Here is a 12,654-nt window from a genome sequence, read left to right on the forward strand (position 1 = left end):
CTTTACCATTGAGCCACCAGGGAATCCTGGAGCTACATCAAGTCCAGTGGTAAATAAGCTGAGCGTGGAATCCTTTCTTCAAACAGAATCTTGAGCTCTGTAACTGTTCAGTTTAAGGTGGTGCTGGGGACTTCTGAGCAATGACCCCAAGGCTGGCTCTGAGGTCATTCAGAATTCTTGCACCCCTGGAGGGCTTCCCAGGTGGCCTTACTGGTAAAGAACCCGCCTGCCAATGCAGGAGACTTCAGAGATGCTGGTTTGATCCCTGGGTTGCTCTTCCAGCCTCTGCACGCCTTTGCCTTTCCTCACCAGCCCCTCTTGCCCCTCCTGGCCCTCCCAGCCTCAGTCCCGGCCTCCTTTGCCTCCACAGGAAGCTGTATTTTGCCCAGTCCCACAAGCCCCCTTTCCATGGGCGTGTGTGTGTGGCACCTCCCGGCTGCTTGCTCAGCTCCAGCCCTGATGGGCCGACCAAAGGCTTCTTCTACGTGCCCAGCGAGAAAGGTATGTGCAGGGAGGCTGCCGTGGGGCCTCGGGAGGCTGGGCCTGGCCTTTCTGTGCAGCTGTGCCTCCCTCTGCAGCACCCAAGGCCCGCCTCTCCGCCACCTTCGGCTTCAACCCCTGCATAAACACGGGCTGCGGGAAACCAGCAGTGCGGCCACTGGTGGACACGGGGGCCATGGTCTTTGTGGTCTTTGGCATCATTGGCATCAACCGCACACGGCAGGTGGACAACCATGTCATCGGAGACCCGGTACGTGCGCCCACACTAGACAGCTGCCAAAGGGCTCCACCGCAGCAGGCTTATGAACTACCACCATTGCAAGGACCACCCCACTACCAGCTCCCCACCCCCATCCTTAGCTCCTTGACCACTCACCCAACCCAGACAGGACCTCCCTGGACCCCTGGGGCATCATTTCTCTTGAGGATGGAGCAGGGTCAAGCTTTTAGAATCACCCAGGAATCTGGGACCGAGCCAGCCGCCCTGCATCACTAGGGGTGGAACAGAGGGGAGGGAAACAAGTGTGTAAAGCCTCCCTGTCCTCCTGCAGGGGCCCCTCACCCCCACCCCATGCCCATAGCCCTTGTTGTGTGCCTCAGCCAGGGGGCCCTCGCCTGGGGTAGTCTCCCTCTTTGTACATGTTTGTGCTGCTGCTGGGCTCTTGGGCGCTGGAGGAGAAAGGATCTGACAGAGAGAGGTGTGACTTGGTCTGTGTGTCTGGCACATGATGGGGGCTGAGACGTGGTGGAAAGGACTGTGGATATAGGTCTCGTTGGTCATAACCCCTGCCTCGGGAAATCAGCCCAGCCGGGTATACAGGGTTTCAGACACAAAGTAATTCAAGAGCCATGTGAAGTCAGAGGAGTTGTGTCCAGTCTGGACCATGAGTCCACAGGTGTTCAGAGGAGGGACGGGGAGGTGGGGAGGAGAGGAAGCAGGTGATGGAGGGCAGGTGGGACTCGGCTATGTGGAGGGAGAGGGGAAAGCAAGGGGCCCAGGTGAGCATGCTGTGAGTAAAGTCAAGGAAGGGAGACTGAGGGGGTCCGTGGGGGTGGGCAGTGATGGGAGCAGAGGTACTGCTGGGGGTGGGGCAGAGCGGGCTCAGGCAGGACCATGGGCAACCAGGCAGAGGGTTTGAGCGCTGGCCAGGATGGTTGCAGGAGCTGCCCGAGGCTCCTCCCCAGGGCGGCGCCAGGACTGAGTCCCTGACTCACTGAGCAGCTGCACTGGCTTGTGTCTCCTTGGGAAAGGGCAGCGTCGTCTATGACAGCAGCTTTGACCTCTTCAAAGAAATTGGGCACCTGTGTCGCCTCTGCAAGGCCATAGCGGGGAACTCGGAGTTGGTGAAGCCGGGCGGGGCCCAGTGCCTGCCCTCAGGTGGGTGTGAGGTCCAAGGTGGGGACAGCCCCCAGGACACGCGCCTGGTGTTGGGGTGTCTGCGGACTCTCGTCTGTGTTTGTGTGTGTCCAGGCGGGGGTGGGAGCTATATGAGCCTTCCAGATGAGAGTAGTCTCATGCCTGAGGATGAATTGGCACAGAGTCCACTGGCCTGGGGAGGTGTGCGGTGTGCAGGGCACACCTGTGGGAGGAGCTTTCCCAAAATTAGGTCAGTAACCTGACCCAGTAACCTGGGTCAGACGAGGGTTCTTGCTGAAAAGGCATGCATGTGCTGCGTGCTAAGTTGCTTCAATCCTGTCTGACTCTTTGCAACCCATGGACTGTAGCCCACCAGACTCCTCTGTCCATGGGATTTCCCAGGCAAGAATACTGGGGTGGGTTGCCATTTCCTCCTCCAGGGCATCTTCCCAACCCAGGGATTGAACCCTCATTTCCTTTGTCTCCTGCACTGGCAGGTGGGTTCTGAGAAGGCACAGGATTTCAGTTTCTGCCCCAATGGCAAACGGGCATTGTAGGTTTCCCAATGACATTGCTAGTAGTTTCAGACATTTTTTAAACTAGGAGGTTGGGGGGAAAGCGTGTGCCCCTGGTGTGTACACACTCAGATGGGCGGGTGGGATGGGGGAAGAGGTGCTCCCGTCCTGGGTCCTCCCCCCAACTCCCTCTCTGCCATCCCTGCAGGCTACAGCATCTCCTCCTTCCTGCACATGCTGCACCCCGAGTGCAAGGAGCTGCCCGAACCCCACCTGCTCCCGGGGCAGCTGTCACATGGGGCTGTGGGCGTCAAAGACGGCCGTGTGCAGTGGATCTCCATGGCCTTTGAGTCGGTGAGCCCTGGGTGGACCAACTGGGCACGGGGCAGCGTGCCAACCTGACAGAGTACAGTGTCACCACTGATCTCTAGCCCCCATCCCAGAGCAGAGCAGAGGGGGTTCTCCTTAGAGGGGAGACAGGCCGAGAGGGATGAAATTGCTCGCCCAAGGTCACGGGATTCATGAATGCCAGCATCAAGTGCAAAACCAGGCTTTCTGACCACCAGGCTGGCCTTTCTGCCACACAGAACGCCAGGCAGTTCTCACCTCCCTTCTTTCCCAAAGGCTCAGGGTTCACATCGTTCCATGAGGGTAGGTGACAGTTCAAGACGCTTCCCTCTGCCCCTGGGAGGGGCCAGGTTCTGGGCCACAAAGCCCCTGTGCTGGGTCCCCCCAGGAGAGATGGAAGCCAGGGGACCAGCCATCCCCACACCCCACTGCTTCCTCTCTCTCACCCCTGATGCTCCCTGGGCTCCGCCAAGGAAGCACCCATATAGCCACACCCGTGTATACCCACCTACATACACACACATACACATCCCGACTGGGCATCAGGCCTGGCCCTGGCACCTGGCATGCTATGAGTTTTGCCCCATGCTGAGCCCCAAGGTCCAGCCCTGGCTCCAGTCTTGCCATGCTCTGTGTCCTTGAGTGGGACACTTGTCCCCTGCAGCCTCCTGCTGCTGCTGCTAAGTCACTTCAGTCGTGTCCAACTCTGTGTGACCCCATAGATGGAAGCCCACCAGGCTCCCCCGTCCCTGGGATTCTCCAAGCAAGAACAGTGGAGTGGGTTGCCATTTCCTTCTCCAATGTGTGAAAGTGAAGTCGCTCAGTCGTGTCCGACCCTTAGCGACCCCATGGACTGCAGCCTACCAGGCTGCTCCATCCATGGGATTTTCTAGGCAATAGTACTGGAGTGGCTTGCCATTGCCTTCTCCGGCAGCCTCCTGCTCCTCCTCTAAAGATTAAGGTTTCAGTTCCATGCCCACCCTCTGGCAGTCATCAGGAAGCTAGGGTCTATCACATACGTGAAGGCATCAGGGAAAGAGAATAATACGACAAGGTGACAAGCTGGCAATTTTTGTTCTCTGGCCCCTGCCCTGCTTTCCATTCCACCACCTGCTCCCCTCAGTGCATGTACAGCCTCACTGCCAGCCACAGGGAGGGAGACCCAGACCCCCTCCAAGCCTGTAAGGGTCCCCAGACTAATGCAGAAGGCACTCAAAGCCCCAAGTAGTTTTTTTAAATTGCAGTAAAATATACATCATAAAATTGGCCCTCTTAACCATTTGTAAGTGTATAGTTCAGTAATATTAAGCATAGTCACAGTGATGCAAATGTCACCAATGTCCATCTCTAAAATCTTTCATCTTGCAAAAGAGAAACTGTTCCCAATAAATGTGGACTCCCCAGGGCCCCCCTCCAGCCACCACTCTGCTTCTGTCCCCACGGATTTGACCACTCTCATCCCTCACATAGCACTGGCTTTTTGTGATTCTTTCATTCCACTTAGCATAATACTCTTCAGGTTCATCTGTGCTTTAGCCTGTGTCCAGATTTCCTTCCTTTTTAAGGCTGAAGCCGCAGACAGTTTGAAGAATCCCTGCTCAGGTCCCTCCATGTGACAGGACATCACTTCCCACCCCACCAGCACTCAGACACACACGTGCGCACAGACTCACTGTGAACTGGTTTGTGCTTAGGGAGGGCAGAATTGGATCAATGAAGTAATATACATGAATGTTCCAGAGCTGGGCACTGTGAACCAGACAGGCCACCTGCCCTCCCAGACTCACAGTCCAGCCAGGAGAAGGCAGGGGCAGCTTGCCAGACAGTGATAAGAACAATGATGGGAAAGCATCAAAGGCTTAAAGAGCCCAGAGGATGCCTGTCTTGGGGCATCAAGGAAGGCTTCCTGGAGGAGATGGAACCCTACTTGAAGGAGGGGCAGAAGCCGGCTGTGCGGGCAGAGGAAACAGCGTGGGCCAGTGATGGCACTCAGAGCCAGGGGCTCTGCGAATTGGAGGTGGTCCTGTTGGAATGGGGCAGGGACTTTGGTTGCTTTGGGACCTGCTGCCACTGCTGTGAGAGTCACACGTGCACCCAGAGGCTGGTGGGAGGTAGTCTCGGATGGGCTCACCCTTCACCACCCCATGCGGCACACTCCATTTGCAAGTGTCCAGGGACAAGCTGCAGCTGTTATAGAGCTGACCGGCCATCACCAGGGCAGCATAACAGGCCTCAGCCGCCTACCCGTCTCACTGGCTCATGTCCCCGCAGACCACATACAAGGGCAAGTCCTCCTTCCAGACCTACTCAGACTACCTCCGCTGGGAGAACTTCCTGCAGCAGCAGCTGAAGATGCTCCCCGAGGACTCGGCCCTGCACCACGGCTTCCAGACCTGCGAGCACTGGAAGCAGATCTTCATGGAGATCATAGGTGAGCGGCAGCCCCTCCCCCAGGGTCCCAGAACAGCGGGCGGTGGCAGGTGACCCAGACCAGGGAGGCTACGGCCTGGCCTGTCTGAGCCATGCTTGTCTTCTCAATTCTGGCCAAGAGCCTTGGAGGAACTGGGATGACACAGTGGCTACCAACACCGATCGGAGACCAGAGTTTGGGTCCCCTCCTGCTTGGGGGCATCTAGCCACACATCCTCTGATCCTGAGTTTGCCCGCTTAAAAAGAAATGGTAATGATGGTAATGGCCATCACAGCCAATGGTCATTACCATTACCAGTGATTGCTGTAAGCAGCCATCTGTCATTAGGAGGCCTTCTTGATGCCAACCCCTGGCTGAGGCCTGGCCCGTGTTATCTCTTTAAACTCCATATGAGGCCTAGGGAGTAGCTACTGTTACTATCCCCTTTTACAAATGAAGAAATGGGGATTCAGAGAGGGCGTGTGGCTGAAAGTCACCAGAGTGCTGGCTGTGGCAGTGGCGATCTGCGTGACCCCTGTACCTCTGAACCACGAGGGTGAGGGGGTTGCGGGTGCCCTGTGGTGCAGCCCGGCTGAGGGCTCTTGCTTCTCCCTCGCAGGCGTGCAGAGCGCCCTGTATGGCCTGGCCCTGTCCCTGCTCATCTGTGTGGCTGCCGTGGCCGTGTTCACCACCCACATACTGCTACTGCTGCCTGTGCTCCTTAGCATCTTGGGTAAGTGGGCCGGGGGCCAGGAGTGGGCAGGGGTCTCACTGGCGGTCTCAAGTTTGTCTCCACCCTTAACTGTCTCATCTCTTCAGTGAAGGTTTCCCAACTCACACACACTCCCCACCCCAGGCAAAAAGAGCCTCTGTGACAATTGCTCGTAGGGCCGTGCACTCCCCAAGAGGAGCCAGGTGGCACCAGGTGTCAGGTCTCAGCCCAGGGATGTGCTGCTGCCCCCTCTGTCACCTCTTTCAGACTCCCTCAGCCCTCTCAGGCCCTGTCCCTCCTCATCTCACTTGTCACCAGAGCTGAGGGATTTACCGTAGACTTTATCGCCTTCCCCAGAGACCCTCTGAATTTGCCCAGCTCCCTTCCAGGACTGTATGGGTAGGGCCAGGTCCAAGCTATCTCCCTGCCCCCTGCAGGCATCGTGTGCCTCGTGGTGACCATCATGTACTGGAGCGGCTGGGAGATGGGTGCTGTGGAGGCCATCTCCCTGTCCATTCTCGTCGGCTCCTCTGTGGATTACTGCGTCCATCTGGTTGAGGGCTACCTGCTGGCTGGAGAGAATCTGCCCCCCCACCAGGCTGAGGTGAGCCCCCCACCTGCCCCACCCATCCCCAAGGGATCTTCTCCCTCCCCAGTGCCGCTGATGAAGCCCCCCAAGGGTAACTGAACACCATGGTGTCCAATTCCCATCCAACATGTGTTGCAGGAGCCTCCATTTCCAGGGCCATTCTCCACACCAGGGGACTTGAGTTCTCAGGCAGCTGCACCCAGCATGACTGTGGGCCGTGGATGCGTCCACTCCCCCAGCTCTGTCTCCCTAAGTGAGCATGAGGGGTTGGACCAGGCGCTGTCCAAGGGCCCTTCCTATTTCTCAAGTCCCTGATTCCCAGTCTCATTCTCAAGCCCAAGACCCTGAGGCCATCTCACCCTCACTGGACCTTGTTGCTTAGGGAAGACATACCCACGTACTCAGTGCCAAGACTAGCTCTGGGTCTCATAAAGTTTTTGGTTTTCCCCAGTTTGGAATTGTTTTGGTGTGAAGCATTCATAAATACATAAATCAGTTATACATTTAGCTGCTCTGGGTCAAAAGAAGGAATCAGTTCCAGTCAGGGCTCCCATGTTCGAGGACCTACGGTGCAGATCATCAGTGTTCTGGTTGTCATAGCGATGTTTAACCAGCCCCCACTGTGTTCCCAGCGCTGGGCACTGCTACAGGGGAGCGGGTTTTATGTTCCCGCAAGGCTGTCGGAGCAGGTGCTGTTATTACCCCCCTCCCCCGCCCCCGACACACATATTTATGAAGGTGGAATCAGAGCCCTGCAGGGTCAAGGCTGGCCTTGGACAGCACGTGCGTGTTTCCCCAGGGCCCATCCCCCCATCCTAAGGCCCAGGCAGGGAACGATCCCTCCCGGGGGGGCCCCAGCGTTCTCTCACTTACCCCCAGGACGCCCACTCGCAGCGCCAGTGGCGGACGCTGGAGGCGGTGCGGCATGTGGGCGTGGCCATCGTCTCCAGCGCCCTCACCACGGTCATCGCCACGGTGCCCCTCTTCTTCTGCATCATCGCCCCGTTTGCTAAGTTCGGCAAGATCGTCGCCCTCAACACAGGCGTCTCCATCCTCTACACGCTCACGGTCAGCACAGCCCTGCTCGGCATCATGGCGCCCGGCTCCTTCACACGGACCAGGACTTCCTTCCTCAAAGCCCTGGGCGCTGTGCTCCTGGCAGGGGCCCTGGGGCTGGGCGCCTGCCTTCTGCTCCTCCGGAGCGGCTATAAGATCCCCCTGCCCAACGGGACCTCCCTATAGCCCTGGCACTACATCTGGACTTGCACACTTTTGGTCCAGTGGGTGGGGGACGAGATGCTTGTTCTCTGCGCCCAGAGGCACTTTGTTCGCAGCTCGGCTACAACTCCTCATGTTCCCAGGCCTGGGCCAGACGTCACCCACCTGTGTGACCCACACTGCCTTCATCACAGTGCCAGCTCCTCCTGGGTGGTGAAGCTGGCTGCCCCTCCCCACTGCTGGACACTGGAGGCAACCCTGCCTCTCCCTGTTAGGGGAAGAGACCAGCCCTCCTGAACCTGGTTCCCAGTGGGTCAGGTGAATTTTGCAGGGGGCTTCCCTCTGCAGAATTTCCACATTGCCTCAGTGCTCACAAGAACTTTCTGATGTGGTTGTTACAGGGCCCCCATTCTATGGATGTGAAAACCAAGGCATCAGAAGGCAAAGTAACTGACCTGTAGCTGGGTCAGTGGCACAGCCAGAGTGGCCTCCCTCAGGAACTCTGCAGGAAGAGCACAGAGGGTTCAAGGGCAGGGCCTCACACCCCCTGCTTCCTCCCTCCCCATCAGTTTTACGGTGGCCAGTGCTGGGTGGTCCTGTGGTCCTCCCTAGGCCTTTAGGTCCTGGCCTGGGAGGACAGAAGGACCAGCCTGGGTTACTGCATGTCCTATCCCCGGCCCCAGACTCAAGGGGCTCTGCTCTTTGGAAAGCCATGGGGCCGCAGCACAGACTTCCTCGCAGATCTGAGCCCCCCATCTCCCCCACCTGACTCTTTGGGTAGAATTTAGGGGAGGGGGCAGCCCCTGGGATGGGGAGCTGGCCCTGCCTGCTGCCTGCTCACAGCAGATGGTTCTTATTAAAGTGAAATGAAATTGCAGACCGCCGCCATTAACATGAGCATTTTAAGCATTTCTGGCTCCATTGTATTCTTCAAATTGAGATAACTAAGTGTTCACATGGTGCCATTGGGAATCTGGCTTGAGGCGGGTGCTGGGCCTGGAAGGAGATGGAGGTGGGAGTGGAAGGGGCAGGACCCTCTGGGGAACAGGGTCACAGAGTACTCTGGGAGCCCAGAGTCAGGCTGGGGAACTTTTGCGGGGGGCACCATAGGAGTGGAGCCCATTTGGCTCCCCACCAGGACACTTATTAGCTTCTTCAATGTTCCCAGTACCGTGCTGTGACTTTCTTCCTTGGGACAGACGTTGGCCCAGGGCATTAGGAAGTTGGACACAGACTGAGCTGGGACTGACCTTTTAGGGTGGGTGGATGGTCTCCAGGTGAGCTCACCTAGTCATCTGTAAATATTAACCGGGAGGCTGGGCATGCAGGACAGACCTGCAACAACCTGTCACCGCCCAGTGCATGCCTGGCACCCAACAGAGGCTCAGTATTTGCTGAAGGAGCGTCAGATCTTGGTTCCCACTCTCCATGGTGAAGACAGACACCAAACACCAGGTTAATGGTGTAAGCTGACATATAGCTCTTACCATGCCAGTTGCTCTTCTTAGGGTTTGTCTTAGTAACAAAGTGCTTCAGACCAGGTGGCTTATAAAGACAGAGGTTTACTTTCTCGCAGTTCCGGAGGCTGGAAATCTGATGGAAGGTGTAGGCAGAGAGGGTCGTCCTGGAGGTTGAGGGGGACTCTGCTCCACCCCCTTTCCTGGCTTCTTTCTGCTGGTGGCTGGCCATCCTTGGCATTCGTTGGCTTGTAGAGGCTTCACTCCCGTCTCTGTCTCCATCTTCACTTGCCTGTCTTCTCTCTATGCAGTTCACATTGCCTCATAAAAACATCAGTTGTATCAGATCCTAATGACCTCATCTTAATTTGATCACCTGCAAAGATCCTATTTCCAAATAAACTCACATCTGGGACTTCTCTGGCGGTCCAGTGGCTAAGACTCTGTGCTCCCAAGGCAGGGGTTCAATCCCTGGTCATGGAACTAGACCCCACATGCTGCAACTAAGGAGTTCACACGCCGCATCTAAAGATCCTGCATGGTGCCTCAAAGATTGAAAATCCCATGTGCCCCAACTAAGACGTGGCACAGCCAAAATAAATAAAACATTTAAAAAACAAAACGTTCACATTCATGGGGACCAGGGTTAGCCTCAACATATCTTTTGGGAGGAACACAATTCAACTCATAACAAGGCTCAACATGCATCAGCTCAGTTGTTAACCTTAGGGAGGGGGTGCTCGGACCCATTTTACGAATGGGGAAACCAAGGCTCGACAGATTGCCTTGCCTGAGTCAGGCAGCTACTAGTGGTAGAGCCAGAGTCTGACCCCAACCAGCCTGTCCCTGGTGGTTCAGACAGTCAAGAATCCACCTGCAATGCAGGAGACCCAGGTTTAATACCTGGGTCAGGAAGATTCCCTGGAGAAGGGAATGGCAACCCACTCCAGTATTCTTGCCTGGAGAATCCCACGGACAGAGAAGCCTGGCGGGCTACAGTCCATGGAGTCACAAAGAGTCAGACGTGACTGAGTAACACACACACACAGCCTGTCCCAGAGTGTGTGCTCATCCCTGAGGGTGTGCAGCCTTTCATTTAACAAAGGGTGATGATGGCACAGGGGCAATCTTATCAAGCAGCTGCTTCTTAGAGAATTTGGGTGGAAACCCTTCAATTTGTACAATACTTCACACCTAAGAATTTCCCCATCAGGCTGTCTGAAACCTGAGCCATCAGAGGCCTGGCAGAGAGCACTGTGGCTGAAGGAGCTGGTCAAGGATTCAGGCAGATCAGCCGGGGCTCCAGCAGCACTTGTAGGGGGTGAGGTAGAGGGCAGAAGGGCACAACTGCAGAGTTGGACATCTTCCAACGACAGGAAGGAAGCAAAAGGCAAACATAGGAAAAGGCCAGGTGGGAGGGGGTGGGGCAGGGAGGGAGCTGGTGAGATGACAAGGCGTCCCAGAAGGTGCTCAGAGAAAAGACTGCCATCTGTCTCCAAGTCCTTGTCCTGAGACCTTCCCAATAATCTAGTATTAACGTGGAGTTAGGGTCATTTGCATATCGTTTGCATGCAGTCCAGGTCATGCCCATTTGTCAGGAAACCCTCACTCAGCCCATTTCCTTGCCGAGAATAGAAGCAAAGCTCCTCTTCCCTCTCCTTGGTCTTGATCTTTCCAGGGTGCTCTGGGGGTGTCAGGCAGGCAGGTCAAGGGTGAAGGAGGCCAGGCCTTGATGTCGCTGTTGCCTCCCTCTGACGGATGACTAGGGCTCCTCTACATCAATACAACTCTCTCATGATCGCCACAGTGCTCCTGGGAGCGGGGTTCCCATTTTACAGATGAACACTGTGAGCCCCAGAAGAGGCAGTGGCAGTGCATGGCCAGGCTGCCTGGGTCCCTGCCAGGTCCACTCTCTGTGGATGATATTCTTTATCTCATCATATGTCCTGGTTCCTCAGGCCCAGCATGGCAACTGCCCTGTCCAGCTCTGGGTCAGTACTTCTCTGTCTCCTTGGGGCAGGGGTGGGGCAAGTCTGGGGGAAGGATATGTGCTCAGTCATTCAGTCATGTCTGACTCTTTGCGACCCCGTGGACTGTAGCCCGCCAGGCTCTTCTGTCCATGGAACTCTCCAGGCAAGACTACTGGAGGGGGTTGCCATTTCCTCCTCCAGAGGATCTTCCTGACCCAGGGATCAAACCGGCGTCTCCTGCATTGGCAGGCAGATTCTTTTTTATTTATTTATTTATTTATTTTTATTGGAGGCTAATTATTTTACAATATTGGTTGGTTTTGCCATACATTGACATGAATCCGCCCCGGGTATATATGAGTTCCCCTTTCTGAACCCCCCTCCCACCTCCCTCCTCTCCTTATCCTCCCTCTGGGTCATCCCCACACACCAGCACCGAGCATCCTGTATCATGCATTGACCCTGAACTGGCGATTCGTTTCACATATGATAATATACATGTTTCAATGCCATTCTCCCAAATCATCCCACCCTCACCCTCTCCCACAGAGTCCCAAAGACTGTTCTATACATCTGTGTCTCTTTTGCTGTCTCGTATACACGGTTATCATTTCCATCTTTCTAAATTCCATATATATGCGTTAGTATACTGTATTGGTGTTTTTCTTTCTGGCTTACTTCACTATGTATAATCAGTTCTAATGAGGTGGATGAAACTGGAGCCTATTATACATAGTGAAGTAAGGCAGGCAGATTCTTTACCGTCAGTCACCTGGGAAACCCACAAGGGGAAGGATGCTGGTGACTATTTGGGAGCTCCGGGAAACTTGGCCACACCCTTTGCTGCCTACTTGGCTACAAATAATTCCCCCTTCATCTTGTTTGCCAGCATTGGCTCCACAGGGTCCCAGAGGCAGTAACTCCCGTGAAAAGGACCTTGACCTTCCTTCACCCGCTAACGCACAGCTCGCGGTCTTAATGAGCTTTTGTTGAGTGCTAATGAGATGCCCTTCATTAGATTGGGCACAGCAGTTAGTCTGGGATCTGCGAGGATGTGCAGGCATTCAGCGGGCCGGGGAGGGGCAGAGGGCCTGAGGGGATCCAGTGGAGAGGGACCCCTGTCACTTACAAAGGTTCCCTGAGCCCCTGCTTCTCTCTCTCCTTCCCTTGGAAGCCAGGAAATCGATGCGAGCCAGTGCTTTAAAGTGCTGGCCATGTCCCAGGCCCCATCCATTCACTCTCGGGAATTCTTGCAACATTCCTCAGAAGGGAATGTCTTTGTCCCATTTCACTGCCAAAAAAGAACCAAACCCCAGGGACTTCCCTGGTGGTCCAGTGGCTAAGACTCTGTGTTCCCAATGCAGGGGCCTGGGTTCGCTCTCTGGTCGGAGAGCTATATCCCATATACCACAACTAAAGATCCCATGCCGGCATGTATGCTGTTTCTTCAGTCATGGCTGACTCTTTGCAACCCCATGGACTATAACCTACCAGGCTCTTCTCTCCATGGGATTCTCCAGGCAAGAATACTGGAGCAGTTTGCCATGCCCTCCTCCAGGGATTTTCCCAACCCAGGG

At 55.6% G+C, this 12,654-nt stretch overlaps 1 protein-coding gene across 1 annotated transcript in view; it reads left to right on the plus strand.

Moving 5' to 3' along the window:
- DISP3 (dispatched RND transporter family member 3) overlaps positions 1 to 7,674 on the plus strand; it is a 35,031-nt gene extending 27,357 nt beyond the window's left edge. The window contains exons 13-20 of the mRNA XM_055418829.2: positions 371 to 501; positions 579 to 751; positions 1,753 to 1,879; positions 2,582 to 2,727; positions 4,993 to 5,152; positions 5,751 to 5,864; positions 6,281 to 6,447; positions 7,312 to 7,674. Coding sequence (XP_055274804.2) covers positions 371 to 501; positions 579 to 751; positions 1,753 to 1,879; positions 2,582 to 2,727; positions 4,993 to 5,152; positions 5,751 to 5,864; positions 6,281 to 6,447; positions 7,312 to 7,674 — 1,381 coding nt within the window. The remainder of the gene's footprint in view (positions 1 to 370; positions 502 to 578; positions 752 to 1,752; positions 1,880 to 2,581; positions 2,728 to 4,992; positions 5,153 to 5,750; positions 5,865 to 6,280; positions 6,448 to 7,311) is intronic.
- The last annotated feature ends 4,980 nt before the right edge of the window (positions 7,675 to 12,654 follow it).

This window comes from Moschus berezovskii, chromosome 17 (assembly GCF_049115385.1).
Source record: "Moschus berezovskii isolate FMDL1 chromosome 17, NW_MosBer_1.0, whole genome shotgun sequence".
NCBI lineage: Eukaryota > Metazoa > Chordata > Mammalia > Artiodactyla > Moschidae > Moschus > Moschus berezovskii.